The sequence below is a fragment of the Excalfactoria chinensis genome, chromosome 5, assembly GCF_039878825.1.
Source record: "Excalfactoria chinensis isolate bCotChi1 chromosome 5, bCotChi1.hap2, whole genome shotgun sequence".
Classification (NCBI taxonomy): Eukaryota; Metazoa; Chordata; class Aves; order Galliformes; family Phasianidae; genus Excalfactoria; species Excalfactoria chinensis.
The window spans coordinates 12,779,905-12,798,694 of NC_092829.1; the positions used below are offsets into that span (position 1 = coordinate 12,779,905).

An 18,790-nucleotide genomic window follows, 5' to 3' on the forward strand; every position below is an offset into this window, starting at 1 on the left:
CTTTATGAGACTGATGATTAGATACTTTTGTCAGGGTAGTGCTAGATATAACAATTAACTGAAAAATCAGAAAACATGTAAACTCCTCCCTTTGCTCCAGAAAATGTGTTATTTGTGATGAGATGGAATTAATCCCTGTAAAACCTCTATAGCCATTTTCACTAAGACTTAGCTTTAAAACAGCTGGTACTACTGAAAATATACTTTATTTTAGGGTACAGGTTCTAACTGCTCTATTTAATATGCCAATAATAGTTATTGGCTTTCCATTTTATAACAAAAAGAACGTGAAACTCAGGAGTACCCATTACTTCATAATAAGAGACAATATGAAGTTACTACTTCCTGACGGTGATCACCTAAGATGTGCATAATATTAGTCAGAAGTACTTCTGAAAAGAAATTTGTGCTTATTCTTTCCCACCACCTCTGTCAGCATCAAGTTTTCGTAAGAGCAACTGAATGCAGACATTACGGAACTGACTTGTTCACACACAGAAAACTGAAGTACTTTTAAGAGACAAAAGGCTTCCTGAAAAACTCAAGAGCACATGAACTTGTTCAGTTCATCTGTCCTAAGCTTTCCAGGATTTACACTTAGAATTTACCCACTGATTTTAAGTCCTATCAAGGCTAAAAAACTTTTAAAAACTAGCTTATGTTTATCTATTTAGCAGGATATATCTCGGTAATAAAGGAAAAACATAGAGCTTCAATGTATTTCTCTCATCACCACACTGCACTCTTGGTTTTAAGTTCTAATTATTTCATTCACATGAACCTCTCATAGTGATGTTATATCCACCTGAAATCATTCCTGTCATTTCCCTACGTATTATTATAGCCAGCAAGTACAATTTGTTAGTTTTCCCACCATCTCAGAATTTAGAACCACACAAAGTGGAGAATGCAAGATACAACTCCCTCGCTCCAAGTAATTGTTGATGTTAAAAAAAAAAAATCAATATAAATAACACAGATTTCCATATTTTCCCAATCCCTAAGCTACACTTGGCCATGCAGGTATGCAGTAGCCTCCAGATTTCTTTAGTCACACACCACTGAAGTTTTAAACAAAGCTAATAAAGCAAAAGTGACTATGATCAAAATTCATGTCTAGCAATTAATTTCTACTGGAGAGTGACAGAGCTATCCTTTTATGGAAAGAAATGCTTTTAAAAGGTACATCTTACAGTATGGATCAGATTTACCCTTATCCAGAAGAACACTAAACATAGCTTTGAGCTTCAGCAGGAACAAGTGAATGATACACACAGTTTAAATAGGAAAAGAGGATGAAGTGGGGCAGAAAAATATATACCTAGCTTTCAGATGGAGATTTGACCAATAAAAGCATATTTATAACACACTTATGATTGCATATTATTTATTTTCTAACATTTACTAATCAAAGTTTTAACTAAACTTACTATGATGTAACAGAGGGAATCTTGGGTAATTTAAATTAAAACATGCTCTGTAATACCATCCATGGTTAAAAAGAGGAAAAAAAGATTTTATGCAAAACATACAAAATCTGGATATTCAGTGCTGGCAAAAGCAACTTTTGTGGCACTGATAAAATTGCTATAGTTCATACATGCAAGAAAAAAAAAATCTGATGAAATCAGGATTATTTCAAATAACATCTAATGTTTCTTTCAAAAATAGGAAAAATATTACAAGAAAAATATCAGAAGGAGCACAAACTAATTTACCTGCAGCCCATTTTTAACTTCAAAATGTAACTTTGCAGGGCCCCTTTGAGCATTCTCAAATTTTACCCCTAAGCTACAACATAAAAGCCATCCACTGTTTTAAAGCTTTTATCATGCAAAAGGTATAGAAACAAAACACAGACACATTATGAAGGTCATCAGTCTCTTTTAATGGGGCAACTGTAAATTTCAATCTTGTTTGGATTAGTACATAACCAACCAACCACCCAGCACAGAAACAGCTGTAAAATATATTTGATTTTGATTCAAGAAAAAGGGGTCTCCAATTTCAACTGAGGGCAAAGAAGATGTAGTCCATATTTAATAATTCATATTTATTATAAAAATACAACCTTCATCAAGTCAATATACATTTAACAAGCTTCTGCCCCACAATTATATTACTAGAAACTCTAAAAACGATGTGTGAACTTCAATTTTCCTCCTATTGTGGAATCATCACAAAATTAGCGAAGCTAGATGTGAAAGTGTTATTAATAAAGAGCCAAAAGCCTTAAGCTTTAATGAAAAAAGTCCAATAGTAACTAGAACATCTGGTGGTTAGTCAACACAAATGCAAAAATGCTTTATTATCAGAGTGAACTGTTGTCTGCAACGACAAAAGAAAACACACAGTATCAAGTATGTATTCATCTTAAACATTGACCTCCGTAATTAGTTATTTTAACATCTTGATTCTCCTTAGAGGCAAGACCAATTTTCAGAATGCTTACTGAAACCGATAACTTCCACACCGGTCAAAGCAGCTGATTTATCTTCAATTTTATCGCCAACATACCAATTCTATAGTTAAATAGTGAAATTCTAAACACTGGGTCACAAACTAACAGGCTTCTGAATTACACACTAAAGACACAAAGGGTATCTGATTAAATGGCTCTTTTTTCAGAGAAAAGGTAATAGCACATTTTCTCCTATATAGAAATATCCTAACAAAACACTTACTGGATGTCAAATATACTTAAGATCCTGCACTACAGAGCATCATTAAGTAATTTAACTGATAAAACTTAAATATTCTGCCATGCCATAAAATACATACTTGTACTTTTGAAAGAAGTTTGGAGCTTCAAAAAGTTTGGACCACTCTGCCTTACTCAGCAAAATTTCATCTGTGATAGCAAGACCTAAATTACAGAAAAACATTTAAGCTTTTTTTTTTTTTTTTTTTTTTTTTTAAATATACAATCTTATATCCACAGAAAAACAGCTTATTAACTTAGCAGATGTTATTGCAGGTTAATTTTCCCCCTTCAAATTCAAAAGGAATCTACCAAGGAGCTTTATATTCTATTCAGAGTAGATGTGAATAATCTTAAGTAATTATTTACACATATCATTTTTCAATAAATACACTGGAATTTAAATTAACTGTGATTGATGATTACACATTTATTTTTCTTTATAGTGCACACAGCTCAGTTTCATCTTTCATGGTCACCCGTTTACTCCATGTTCACTCCATAGAGAGATGTTTTTCACTGCTTCGATCATCTATACGAGCTATTTTTTTTTCAATCATCTGTGCATGTTTTTTCTTTTTGTTGTTTTTTTATGATATCAGGGGCAAAAAAATAATAAGAAAATGAGCTAATGCTCAATGAGAACTACCAGTGGTTGCCCGCTGTACCAAGCCTACTTCTTGCTTTGATTACACTGTTTTCTAGCTACTATGATTACTGAAGTAGATTACTAGGATAAACTAGTGAATTCTGAGAAAGCCTTATATATCTTGCCTTACATTAAGGCCAACAATCCCACCTGATGCCAGTTATTAATCTATGTGTGAGGACACAAAGCCATAAACATAAACCTAAAAATCGTGCTTTTCAGAGCACAAGGCACTAATTAATCACACTCAGTTTCTAAATGTTAAGAGGAGTTCTTGACTGAACCACAAAATTCCCTGCTGAATTTAGAACTTCAAGTTACCCAGGTGTAACAGACTAACTTCACGTCTCTCAAAATAGATTCTCACATGACAAAGTTACTTAATATCCCCCCACCCCAATATATACCCAAAATTGAACTATTTTAAATCTTTTTGAATGCATTTATATAGAGAGCATAAGATAAATACTTACCTTGTTTAAATTCCTCAACCATGACCATCCGTGTGGAAACGGACACATTGTAGGTAGAGTTCTGCTGTGGGTATGCTGGTGTAATTATAGGCATAAGATGGTACCTATCACTGGGGTTTACCTATATATAACAACAGCCAATCAGTTTATCTTCAAGCATACAGATGAGTTAACAAATTTGGATTTCTCCCTTTGCTAAAACTGAGTCAAGTGCTAAGAGACCTTAGTCTGTTGGCCACGTAAATTTACAAATAGTTCACAAAAAGTTTAGAATACAAGGATAGTAGTTTGCAAAGGACACTATTCTGAACCAGTGACGTGGGAGGACCATAACCTGTCAGCACATAAGATGCAGAAATCCAGAAATACCAACTGACCAGAACCATTTCACTCCCTTTAATAGAAACTAACTTGACATTATATCAAAACAAGGATACTTCATCACCACATGAGCATCTTCATAGGAATGACTGTTTTCAGACATGGTGAAAAATATTTATGCTTTATTTCTTGAATTATGGAAAATAAAGAGCCAGATTAAAAATTGAGGATCTAGGTATCCTGAGAGAAGCAACACTTGCATTAATATATCTTTTATTGAACAGTACATGGGGAAACAAAAGAGGGACAACACACACACGCACACACACACAGTACATTTTAAATGGCATTAGGGTAGCAATCTTGTAGGTAGTAAAGATAGAGCCCTGTCAAACCTTATTCCACTATGTCTAGATACACAGACAATTCTGTAGTATCACATACTGATCTCAAACCCACTGTCCCAGTAGTAACAGTTGATAACAGTAAATATTCTGCCTCACATTGCTTAAATGTGGACATCTGTTAGGCAGAACAACAGATTTAGAAAACTAATGGTCTCATAACTTTACCTCTGGTGCTTACACTATTCCCCCAAAATGATGAGTTGAAAGTAATTTAAAACTGGTAAAACAACACTAAATACATCCACACTATCTCGTATTGAAATCTTTGAGTATGACTATGTGCCTGTGGCAAGCTGTTTCTTTGACCACCTGAAGGATATTATGTCCAAAGCCCTTAATATGGATGCTACAAAGATTATAAGTAGTATAACCAAAACATAAGACATCAAGATATGATCTTCTTTGGTTCAAGATGAAGAGAAGTTTAGATATACTGTTATATATAACTGAACCCACCCAACTGTTACTGTTGCGTTGAAGTGAATTCACTATAATTGCAAAAATTAACAGTCTGACAGAAAATAGTTTTAAGATAAGTAATTTTTCAAAAACGCACTCCTGCAAGGCATGTCTAGTTATACTGGATGCTTAACAACACCTGTTACAAAAGTTGTAGTAAAAAAATACATTGTTCAGCAAGTGTCCTTCAAGTGGTAAGTTTACAAAATTAAGCTTTGTTGCATATTAAGGAGAATCAGAGGTTACTAAGACATACCCAGATATTAATTTTATTAAATCTAAAATGAAGTTCACCTACTATTCTTCAAGCAACTGAATTTATTGTACAGTGTGACTTATAGGGGAAAAAATAATACACTAACCCTTGGGTCCCATACAGGCAAATTAAGATTGCATTCTTCTGGCTGTTTCAATAGCACTGGATTTGGCCATTCCCTGTTCAAAAAGATTGTAGCACTGAATAAGACTATTGGATACAACCACGTATGTTCAACAAACAATACTTCTGAATGTGACTCTTTTAACTCTCTTCTCAAGCACCATTTTCTCAAGACAAAGCTGGACTAAATGTAGTTCTTCATATAACGTATAGTGTTGAACTACATCATAGCTTTATTGGCTTCGCCAGAACATCAAAACAATTAATTTCTATTGTTTTGGAACTTTTAGACAAGTAGTTTAGGTAACTGAAGCAAACTACTCCAAATTCTCCTCAATGAAAACTGATACTGAATCCATCTTCATGCTAGCCCTGCTGTAGACAAAATACAAAAAACAGGCAGCACGATAATTGCTCTGTAGCATCATTAAAAGGAATACATAATTAAATAGGAAAGAATTTTCCAATCCAAATTGCAAAAAGAAACCATACTGAAAGAAACACTAAAACACAAAATTATCACTTATGCTCAAGATGTCTCTACCATCACAAACACAGCTAATTTTCCTTATAAAGAGCAGAGATCAGGTACTTGGTATTCATAAATTAATGCTCCTACAGAATGCACATGTAGGATGTACAGCGGTATAAGAAACAAACAGAGCCTGGAACCAATTTTTCTGTATAAGAATCAATACGCTGTAACATCAGAGGCTACGAAGCCTATGAACTCAGAATAGCAAAACTACTGAACTAGGGAAAAGCTGCTCTGTTTGAAATAAAGGTACAGTGATTCTAAATATATGTCCATGTCTCATGAAGAATACAGTCTCCAGAGATGTTCTTTCAGGAGAAGCAGTGTTCATAACCTGCAAAGTACACTTCTATCCAGTTCATTCTAAATATACATGGAAATTTCCCATCATTCCCTAAGTTATACAAACCAACTTTCTAAGGCAACTATCTCAGTAATACAAAAGTAAACACCTACATCTCCACATTCAAAAAAATTTAAAAAATAAAAAACAACAACAACAAAAAACTTCCCACTGGTTCTCTTGAACAGTATTTAAGTTACATGCCTAGACCTTACACCTTCCTTCACCATCATCTCAGTATCTGAATGCCAAGAGACTTCAGATTTCTGGTGCCTGTTCTTATTTAGCCATATATATGGATGAAGAGTAATGCTGACTTATAACAAATACGTAAGAAAAATCAATAAAAAACTAAGTATTTTTGTTTCAGTTACTTTAAGAACAAGACTTGTTGGATGATTTGTATTGAAAAACCCAAGCTAACTACTTTCTGGCAGCAAGAACAATGCTTATCACTATTAACTTAATCTGGTAGCAGCTGAAAAAGATACCATAAAAACAGGACTAAAATTTAGTGTCTACAAAACAATTTTATTTTAGTGTAAACTAAATTTAAAAAAAACATACCATTTAGAAAACACCAAGAAAAATTTATGTACAAGAGTTGATGCTATTGCATTTGGATAAAGCTGGCAAGTTCTTGCTACTAGCATAGCCCAGGACACACCGCCAAGGAAACCTAGTATATTGGAATAGATGTTGTGGCCTGTAAATTGAGAAGGAAAGAGACAAAAAAGAGAGAGTTAACAGCAACCTTAAAAGTTAATGAAAACTTCACAAGTTTTGGAATAAAACTGCTTACGTTTTGCCCACAGTTTGATAGCTCTCAGAGTTAACCTGAAGTTGTCAATGTTTGGTACTAGATGCAGAATTTCATCGGTTACCCGGCAACCTGCCAACAGAAAAAGTCTATTACATTTGCTGCCTCAAGTGTTTTTCCTCTCCTTCTCTCACACCATAAAATTTGTCAAACTTTAGATCACCATCCCAGCCGCTTATTTGGTACTTTGAAACTGTTGATCTGAATCTGAAAACTTGATTATTTTTCCACTTGGCAATTTTCATCTTGTCTTTACAGCAGCACGGGAAACCTGGAAGCCTGAAGTCAAAGCTTTGCAGGAATTGATGACAAGAAAAAGCTAAGAAGAACAGCTTTTCAACATATTGTCATTACTAGATAACTTCAGGCTTAAAGAATATCACTGTATGTGTTTATACTGCTTGCTGTATTTAAAAAAATAATAATAGCAGTTAATAAAAGCTGCACAGAGCTGGTTGAAAAAATAAATAAATAAAAGTTTTATCTAATCTCCTAAGGAACAGGAGGAAAACATGAAAAGACAAACAAGAATTGTAGAAAACATGCAAGGTTGAATTTCACAAAACAAAGGGCACTGTGATCATCCTAGCACCCCACTGCCAAAAATGAACAATTTTCACTTGATATCATTATCAAACTTGCAGACTGTACAGAAACCAGCGATACGTGTGCCCCTCTCCCTCATGTGCCAAGTTACATACTGGTCAGAGTCTAATATGAAGTAATTCCATATTAAGTCTATGCATATTAAAATATACAGAATTTTTAAAGCATGCAGACATAAAAATAGGTGTCACTGCACATTGAAGTCTTGCAGTCATCAATTTCTACAGGACAGCTAAGTCTGAAACTCATCTAATACAACAATCTAGGATACTTATAAAAGGATTTGACAAAGTCTGTATAAAAATTGCATATACATACCATTAAGACTTCGTATGCATCTAATGTCTAAATTTTTAAGTAGGCTATCATCTCGGAGGTCTAAGTCCTCAGGTATAGTTTGCAGTGCTAATCTTGCAAACAAAATATCAATCTTCAAACAAACAAAACAAAACAGAAAGACATTAGATAGCTCTTTTTCTCTTCTGTAATCCGTTCTCATAAAGTTGACTAGCAGTAAGTACAGCACTCTTTCTAGTATAACTGATATATTTAAATAATACACAGTAACACCCTTCACAAACATCAAATGAACCATTTCCAGATGTTTTATCTATTTTATGACCCCTTTTCCAAGAGGGTAAAGTATATATTAAAACCAGTGCATAAAAATTATGCCCATTGATAAAGTTAAAATCTTCTAGGGGTAAATACCAATTCTAGGTCCAGAATAGTGGCACAGTAGAATTCTGTGAATTATGAAAAGGTAAGCCAGAATGGACTGAAATAGTTGACGGTGTCACCAAATTACAGAAAAAGCAGAAGTTTCCATTTGAACTGGAAATACTGTGTCAACTGCTCCAAAAGTAATGCCTCCTGTTTATTTACACAGAAACTACAACAGATATGAAGAGCACAATAATGTTATTTGACTGAGAAGACTCTCAGTTGCAAGACACGATTCAACAGTCACTACACAACTACAGACCTTCATCAATGATGAACAAAAGCCTACACACCACACTCAAAAATCTGCATGGTCATTCAGAATGTGGCCCATCAACTTTTCCCCACATGGAAGGATTCAGTCTCACACTTTTGTTTCTGCTGCTGCAGAAGCCATTTTGTTATACTGTTCCTCTACAGCCATCTGTCACATGGGAACAGAATGTAACTGAATATTCTCCAGAGAGCTCCACCTCTACTGCCAGATGACCAACATGCTTCTGACATCATGGGCCAAGATAATAAAATAGAAGGCACTAATTTCTGACCATCTATCACACTTCTCAAAAAGTGAAAGTAGATCCAAAATGAACTACTATGACCATTAGAAGGCTGAACAGCTCAAAAGTTCTTAAATAACAAAAAGATGTTCCAAATCAAGAAAGAAATTACCAGCTCTGTATCATTTCGTGGCGAGAAAAAAAAAAAAAACAAACAAAAACATTTATCTACAGGAAGAAGCAAAAAAATCAAGAATATTCTTTCTTATTTTAAGCAAGAATATGGCGTATAAAACACAACTAACAGAAAATTTTTAAATCTAACTGACAAGATCACCACATAACTAAAGCCCTTTCCTTCAGATCCCAATGTCTTCTTCACAGAAGAGAAATTAACTCCTGGCACCTTCTGCCTTTATTATTAAAGAAAAACTAAGGAAAACCTTCCAGTACGAATGTACTTGCCACAAACAAAACCATCAGAAACTATAGCCTAACAGCACTTGCATATAAGAAGACTTCTTATCATGAGTTTGCTCAAGAGAACTATTTGATGCACTGTCAGAAATATGGGTTATGTCTCCATTCATAAATCTAAGCCACCATATCCCATCATTTACAAATGACTGGAACAGAGCTAAATACTATTACACTTATTGTAGATAATCCTTTTACTTCCCCTGTTTTCACTTTTCAATGTTACAGTGAGAGAGAGAGAACACACTTGTTTGAACGTGAGTGAAAAAAATACAAATAACCAAAAATACCTACGACAAGTTTCAACATTCAGTATGGATATTTGAGCTAAATAAACAGAAAATGTTATCCAAAAGAATGTTCCTAGTGTCCAACTGTACAGACAGTAATAAGCTGTCTGAAATAAATGAAAAATCATATTCTAGCTTACCATATACTATCACATACCTCTGTGCATCTCTCTAATTTGGAATAAGTACACCAGCTAAGTGTCAACTTACATAAATGTCAGTGAAAATACAAAAAAACTAAAGCTGGAATTGTGAGATGATTCATCATCTTCCTGAGACCCAGAAACTGCCAGTACCCTAAGGACAGTTATAATTGCAGGAAGAGATTCAAATGACTCTGGGAGAGAATGAGTTCTCGAGCCTTGCACACAATGCTACACCTAACTACGGTTACTCTTCAAACTGTGTAACATGTCAGATAATTAGCATGGGAATTTTTTCCCCCTCTGTGAACTACCCTTCTTACACCCACCAGTTAAGAGTTTTATTCAGGTAAAACTCTGAGGAACCGCATATATGAATGTGCATATTTCTATTATGTATTTTTGTCTTGTCATGAAGAAAAAGTGACAGGTTGTCTGTAAGACAGTCTGAAAAAGATTTACAGTATCTCATGCTAAGAAAACCAAAACATTTTCTTCAGTATGTCCCAAAATAGTAAAAATCAGGTTAAGTAAGTTTATCACTCCAAAATGAGGCTGCAGACAAAATGGATAGAAGCAGTAATTCTAGTCACCTTAACAAAAGCATGAAGAGATAGGGGTGAAGGGGCTGGCTAACTGCCTACAGCAACACATTTTTAAGATGTTCCTCTAGTATTAGGTATTAAAGCAAATCTTCATTTGAGGTTTGAGCAGCTAATAATCAATAATATAAAACCTACTGGAGAAATTTATTATCTAGATTCCATTCAATGTTAATTCTTCAATTATACTAATACTGGTACCCTATAGGTTAGTAACTGATCAATACAGGTGAGCAAGAGTTAAAATATATATATAAATATATATATATATATAAAAGTAAAAAAGAGCAGGGAAATCTTCACACACAATTTCTTAAACAAGTTAAGAAAGGCTGGTCTTAAAGGTACACTTTTAAGTTTCACAACCAAGGACTGCTGTCAATTACTTGAATATGAATTTAGGATAGTCACTTTAATAGAATTCATATTCATGAATACTATTTAAAGAAATGCTGAATTCTTTGTTTTAACCACGTTCTATCGAAACAAAATGTAAAATCTTTACCTCTATTCCATCAAAACATAGTTTAATAACTGGGACAAAAGCTTCTTCAACAGCCTAGGGGGGAAAAAAAAAGTTGTATTTTATTTTCACTATAGAGAAAAACAAACAATAGCCAGTAGATCTGAACAATCACGATGAAATACTACGTATACAGACGCTTTCCTCTGCTTCCACTTTTATTTGCTAGCTCCATCTTTTCTCACCAATGAGGAATTAAACACTCATCTACTATACCCTACAGATGCCCTGATTTAACTTACAACCCAAATTCATACTAGTCAGCTCAGGCAACGTTACCTCTAAGTCTAACGTTTTTCTCCCCCCCACACTGTAGGTCACGATCAAGCTTCTTTTTCACCCCCCTTTTCCTCTAAACATTCTAAGACTATAAAGATTTTTATTTGCAATCAATATTATATGAAAAATAACAAAAAGAAAACTTCAGACAGCAAAGCATTCAGAACAGTAGTTTCAGTGCATGCAGTATTACCACCAGATGTTTGCACTACTACTATTTTGGGACAGAGTAGGACTAAACCAAAGAACATTTAACATTTTACTCTAACCTCACACTATGAAAAAAGAAAACTCCCAGTAGCTGACCTAGGAAGGCTTCTCATTCAGGTATAACAGAGAATAAAATTATTATTTACTGTCTTTTTCTTTCCTAGGAGAGAAATCTTCATCTTTACACAGCGATAACCTTGCACAAGCATCTAAAAATGCAACCTCAGTTTTCAGATGCTCAGTTGACAGACAACAAAGAATATCTATTAAATATCAATCACTGTAATGGTTTACATATGCATGACACTAAGAAGTATACTGCTGTGCTACTGTTTTTAAAACTTTTATGAAAACCAAATAAATTATCCTGGAGGAGATCAGGACGGATTATTTTTACATTTGCCTTCCGCCAAAAAAATAAAGCAAAAATTTCACAAGACAGGACCAGGAGATTTGTTCCATCATCCAGATTTTGAAATTATTGTATCTGGTAAACGAAACAAACAAAAAAATTGCAAGAATCACTAAATATTTCACATGTGTTGATATATTTTGCAACAGTTTAACTAAAAATCCACTGCAAGCCTTCAAAGAAAATCTCCAATTACTTATTTAAGGAACCATCTTGCACTTTTCAACATGATCACTTCAGCCAGCTGTATTAAGCAGATCACATACCCTCAAATCTTTCACTTCTTCTTGCTGTTTCAGTTTTTCATAAAATGATGTGAAAAAATCACTTCTTTCAACATGTCTTGGTGCAACACACAGGGCATCAATATCAGCACCTGTAAGCGTTCATGGATGCAAGTAGGTTACTCACACCTCACACACACAAAATGTCAACAGTAGTCAGATTTTTCTTCAAACAACAAAATTTAGTTTTTCTTTCTGTAGCTGCTCCAGAGTTGACTGGAAGTTCACGCCATGAAACACACAATGTATATATCCTTTGATTTTGGCATACTTGCAATAACTTCAAAATGAACATGAGAAGCCAAGTGTGCAACCTTCCAGCTTTTTTCAAGCAATTTCCAACGCGTTCCCATCCCGCTTTTTCCAGCCCACAAGAACACAGATACATCCACGTTTTAACTTACAACGAAGACTAGAAGTGGTTGACAAAACTCTAACAATTAAGCACGACATTTAGAGAGATGTCACTATCTCAGACACAAAACAGTTTTTATAATAAATGCAAATTTTACCTTTTGTATGGACCCCTAATCTATAGGATCCAAATGTAAAAATTTTTCCTCCAACATTTTCTATTACAGACTGTGGAAGATTCTAAATAGAGCAAATAAAATCAGTTATTTTTACTATAGCAAATGATAATGGCGCAAGTATTATAAAAGGAAAAATACACATAAAATTAATGTTATTACATATTAACATTATTTTGAGTAGCAGCTCACTCCTTATATTAATGTTGTTTCCGATCAAAAGAGAAGCACATTTTGCATTTGTGAAACTTATTTGTAACATTGCAACTATGCTAAACATTACTGCTTCAGTCTTGGTAATCATCTCAGGAGTTGAATACTTCAAGAGCTTTCAAAATTACAGATGCTGAACTCACCTTTCTTAATGTTCACACGATTTAAGCTGACTTCAAAATTATGACATTTTAATTTAAAGCAAGAGAAAAATATTATTTCTAATATCAATGTGTATTAAATTACTTTCATTCACAGACATCAGGATTACATTCTTTAAGCTAAGTTTCTGTTTGTCAGAATTGTTTATTTTGCAATAAAATTAGTTACATTTACTATCATAAAAATATTACAAGTTCCTAGATTTGCATGCTTAAAGAAGTTTTGAAGCCACAGCATCACAGTGGCGTAAGACAGTTATCATTTCAGAACAGGATGCATTATGTTATAACTCACTGGTAGTAACACAACCAAAACAATAAGAAATTGAAAACAATTTTATAATGTATGTTGGATGAACATCAAGTAGTTTTCAGATCTTAAAACCAGTCAGGATCCAGTCTCTATCTTGTTTCCAAGGAACAATTTGTACATAATGTGCTTTGTTGTTTCATAATGTCCTTTTAAATAACCTTGTACTTATCTAAATGCCCATTTTGTAAGAGCAGCATACAGAATGAAGAGAATTCTAAACATTCTCTAAAGAAAAACAGCTAAAAAAAAATAAAAATCTCGAGTTCTCCACTCCTGTGATGCATCATTTTTTAAAGTGGTAACATATTGAAAGTGTCTTCCTATAGCAGTCTTAGACTGAATTATTTCAAGTAAAATATGTCCATACCTTGCTTTCACTGATTTCCCGTATCCATTCCTTTACCAGGTTATTGAGTTTTCCCAAAATTAAAATCCTATTGAAAAGAAACAGCAGAACAACAGACCACAAACATAAGAACAAAGTAATACTTTTTTTTTTAAGACCTTGATAAACATTATACAATGAATCAACCAGAGTAACGTTGTAGATCTAATTACAGATCTCATCTCTAAAATACACTAAAATAAAGTCACTCTTAAAACAGTCACACCACTTTTTCCTCCTTAAAAGTTATTTCAGTAATTTTGGTTTTGAAGAAACGCAAGCATGCAAGGTCTACACACATCTTAGGTAAATGGATTCTATACACTGTCAAATAAAAATTAATAATAATAAAAATAAAAAGAGCAATCAGAACAAAACAGTTATGGGAAAAAATGCAAGCCAGCCTCCTACATTTAAAAGCTATTTTAATCTCTATGTTTTAACACACTCCTCTTGAGGGTAGAAAATAAATTCAGTATTTCAGGAAGCTTTTAAAAAAGCATTTGAAAGAATGCAAACATGCTTGGGGTTCAGTTGTTAACCACGTGAATGTTGAGATAAGAGAAAACTAGTGCAACTGTGTTTACTCACCTGCGTTGCAGTTCTTCTTCCTCTTCAAAAACACCGTAGGGTTTAAGGGTTTCAATCAATTTCTGAGTAAGCATGCAGTCAAACTCCTTGGGGGCAGCTAAACTGATAGGTGAGGTAATGCCATAATGCTTCTGCAGTTGCTGTGTTTGTGATCCCTGGGTTGTAACAGGACTAATAAAAACAATTAGATAATGTTACTGACAGAAACAACATATATTTAATTCTTATCTGAGTAGAAAACATGACACACACCAAGGAAAGAAAAAATTAAGCCTGACATCCCAGACTAACTTGTATTAATTCTGAGTTATACGGATAGTGGTAGAATTACTTTTCTCTTGCACTGTTGCAAATTTCTACGAGGCACCATCTTCTCTATCAATTCACTTTACACAGAACATTCACCTAAGTAAGAAAGCTTTAGCACATTCTGAGCTCAGCAGCATCATATAGATACCTTTGAGATGACTTCTCTTCTGGCTAGAAATACAGGATGGTTTAGAGGAACAATGACAGCTCAACTTATTTGGCAAAAAACAATTCTGTGAATCAAGGCTATTTGTATGTTTTAGGTTCAAAGGAACCTTTCAAGATCATCTTTTCAAACTAAACAAATAGTTACCGGTCAAACTTCACACACAAGGCCAGTACTAAAGTCAATTCCCCATATTTCAAGGTTTTGAGGGCTCAGACAAGCAAGCAAGAGAGTTTCACGAGAAACACAGAGGTGAAGGTATCATAATATTATGAAATCAGCAACTGCCTTCTTCAATTAGCAGCAAGACTACACCAGCAGCCAGGCAGTTTTTGATGATCAGTATGTATTTGTGACATTCATGTTCAAGCACAGCCTTATTTTCAGAGCAGTAGTTCTGAGTATTTCAATAGCCAAATTTTAACTATTAAGAACTTAGTACCCTTGCAGCTTATATACTTCCAAGATGTAAAAACTACCCTATTTAAATTTGTATTAAAGTAGCTCTAAATGTTACTCATAGCATTAAGAACTAGTTTTATATGGACATACTGACAACTTTCCTTTAAGTCATGTATACTATTCTCCCACCTTTTATATCTGAAAGTGACAAATCATTAAGTATACCAAAAAGAATGTTTTCAGTTAAATATGAAACAAACTTGTTAATCAGTTCTTACAAGACCAGAATTGTAATCCCTCATTAGAACACATCTCAAGAAAAGTAGACATTAAACAAATAGCTACTTCAAAAAGCTTTTCCAACACCTAAATCATCATCTGCACATTAAAGCAATATTTGTATAGATGTTTAATATTGTTACACTCTTGCTGCGCAACCTTACTCCTCCAATACTATAATGCAATGTTTGCATTTAACACCAGATGTACATAATATTTTACTAGTTTTGGCTCAGATTAGGCATTAATACTTTTCCAGGAATTTGGCTATTCATTCTACAAGGGAAAAGGCTCTACTATCAATCGGGTCTCCTTCAGCTTTCATAAAATCCAAAAAGCAATTTGTCTCTATAAGATATTCAGACTGACCACCTCCATGAAAGTCTTGTTCCTGGCGAATGTAGTATTCCCCTGTGTATTACTGTATTATCACTCCTCCACATTTACATGCATCACTGCATTACCACAAATAAGTAAATAAAGAAATAAATAAAAGTTTCAGCCTAACTACTGCACTATTATGAAAAGCTACTGCGCAACTTTATTTTCAGTTCCATAATTTCTGGTCATCTGCTCAGGATTCATTCCTCATTTTTATGAAGACTGAATATTAATAAAAGCACATCAACTTAAACTGACCAAAACCAACAAAAACAAGTACAATTTCCACAAGTTAAACTGATTTAATTCCAGTGGTTTCAAGCCCTATAATTTGTTCTATTGCATGCTAAGCTTTTGCACTAAGTCCTCACATAATTTTGCTGGTACAGCTGCCTGTTAGAAAAAGGAAAAAGGGAAGCAAAGCAGGAAAAAAAAAAAAAAAAAAAAAGTACACAAAAATCAACTTGAAGCAATTATCTTTGAGAACATTATTTAACATATCTGCCTCCAACTAAGGTTTCAATTGTCATGCAGATTATTTGGTAGCAGCTGAAAGATTCATACAGACCTTAGGACTTTTTGTGAATGAAACCACTTGTGGAAGAAAAATTAAACAACTGATGTTCAGACAAATTATTTAAAGCAGTAATTCAAGTTAAGGACAAGTTAAGTTACTAAAAGATTTCTCATTGTGAAGTGAATCTTCTTAGAGATGTCAACAGAAACAGTACTTTCAGACACTTGAAAGAATCATACAATAACCCAAGTTGGAAAAGACTCATAAGGATAACCAAGTCCAACTCCAGGCTCCACAGAGGACCACCCAAAAATCAGACCATATGTCTGAGAGCATTGTCCAGACTCTTCATGAACTCCAGCAAGTTCAGTGCCACAGTTACTGCCCTGGGGAGGCTGTTCCAGGGCCTGACCACTTGGTCACAAAATATAAGTTCTCAATACAATAAACATCCCTTGCACGTTATGCACATTTCTAGTTATACCAGAAAGCAAATAGGTAAATTTGAACTAAAATTTCTCTTTTCCTTTGCCAATTTACTTTTTTCCTAATTAACATATTCTGAAATGGTACTTTTTATTTTTACATGTTTTTAAACCAGTAATTTAAAGCAATGATTTAGTTTTATTTGCATAATTTTTCCCCCAGACTTGCTAAGCTTCATTCATCCATAACTACATGCAATTCAGCAACTACTATGCTCCACTGGAAAGTCTGACTAAACCCAGATTGGTAGAAACTGATTATATATTGAAAAAAGATTCAGCTTTACTCTGACACAGAAACAATAAAGCAGACTCCTGAAGTCAAGTCAGTAATGCTGACTGAATCCTCAATTGACATCTACAAAAGTTAAGGCCATTCTACAAGCTCCTCCACATACATGTAACAGCTGCATGAGATACAGCAGAGGTATAAGAGCAGAGTGTAACAGGTGTGCCATTAAATGGAATTTGGAGCAAAATGGAGACTCTGTGGCCAAGTTCTGTGATCCACAGTAGTTCCTCAGGTAACCCCAGGTGCCCACACAGCAGAACTCGATGTACTGACCCTAAGAACAATGCTGGGATGGGGACTGGGAGGCGCCGAACTGCTTACCTACCACCCTGGCCAAAATTCTGTCATCTTATTGACAAAATGCCATCCTTTGGTGAACTTCGGTCATTGTAACACCAAAACACACCTCCATCCCAGAAGCTACTGTCTCAAAGGCATGACCACTCTTCACTGAGCATGCACTCTGAATTTTTTTTTATCCCATACCTTTAAAAGCAATGCTCAACAATTTTATACCAGTCAGAATATAAGCATGCAATGACTAGCACAACTCAAGCTCCACTTGTAGAACAAGAAATAGTACGAAGTGGCTTATGAGAGAGAGAATATAGGGGAGGGTACCACTGTAGAAAAGACAGGACATCGTTGGCTCACAGAATCTGTTGAGAGGCTGAGCCTGTCTTCATCTTCTATACTGACAGCTACTGGAAAAGCCTCACACACCCCACTGTGCTGATAGAGAAACTTAGTAATCTCTGCTGAGCTCATTTTATAACCTGGCGCACTTGGGACCAGGCTATATTACTCTTAGTTCTTTGCAGGCACTTTGCATTATTCTTGGTTAACCTCACATACTCTGCAGATAGTGAAACATCACCAGCAATCTAAAAGAATCTGTTATCTGTTGCTAATAACCTGCATCAATCACTAAGGTAGTCATGTGACTTCTACACTGGCATGGCCAAAATTCTTTCAGAGATCAACCCATGTGAGTTTTGACTGATTGAACACCGCTAGACTAATAAGGGAGTTGTGAGTTAGCTCACTGGACAGCGCTACACGGATCAGGCAGCAGACTATTAGTGAACTCCCAATCGTGATAGTTCATACACCAAACTGGTGCCAAATCAAGCACTACTCAGAAGACTGCCCTCAGTACAACAGCATATCAAAGGTGTTTGCAAAGTAGAGCAGGAATGGTATTTAGCATGGAAAGTTTGTGTAAAACTCATTTCTGGATGCAAAAAAAATCAGTAACTACCATTCATCTATTTAAGTGACAGCAAATCTTCAAAATCATAGTGTAACAATTAGAAGTATACTTTTCTTCCTCTACCTCTGATGAAAAAACAAATTTCAAATAAAGCATTTGCTCATAGCTTTATAAACAGAAAATAAATTAGAGCTGAAAAATAGAATTTAATATCGTGTGCTTATTTTTAATGTTGCCTTCACTTTACATTTTAGCCAGAATATACTTAACAATCCTAGACTTGCACTGAATTTACACAAAGGACAGGCGAGCATCAACACTAACCTTCTAGCTGAGAGGATTAGGGAAGTTAAGTCCCTAGGACTGGGGATGGAAAGGCTAGTCAAGTCAGCTTGTCATTGAAGTTAAGCATTAACA

General features: G+C 34.6%; 1 protein-coding gene across 2 annotated transcripts in view; it reads right to left on the reverse strand.

Annotated features, from left to right (window-relative positions):
- Positions 1-18,790, reverse strand: part of PAPOLA (poly(A) polymerase alpha) — a 38,527-nt gene that overhangs the window by 14,886 nt on the left and 4,851 nt on the right. For both annotated transcript variants that reach the window (XM_072337325.1, XM_072337326.1), the window contains exons 2-12: positions 14,330-14,500; positions 13,721-13,787; positions 12,649-12,730; positions 12,119-12,228; positions 10,934-10,987; positions 8,012-8,123; positions 7,070-7,159; positions 6,835-6,973; positions 5,373-5,445; positions 3,824-3,944; positions 2,782-2,866 (exon numbers count right to left, since the gene is read on the reverse strand). In XM_072337325.1, coding sequence (XP_072193426.1) covers positions 2,782-2,866; positions 3,824-3,944; positions 5,373-5,445; positions 6,835-6,973; positions 7,070-7,159; positions 8,012-8,123; positions 10,934-10,987; positions 12,119-12,228; positions 12,649-12,730; positions 13,721-13,787; positions 14,330-14,500 — 1,104 coding nt within the window. The remainder of the gene's footprint in view (positions 1-2,781; positions 2,867-3,823; positions 3,945-5,372; positions 5,446-6,834; positions 6,974-7,069; positions 7,160-8,011; positions 8,124-10,933; positions 10,988-12,118; positions 12,229-12,648; positions 12,731-13,720; positions 13,788-14,329; positions 14,501-18,790) is intronic.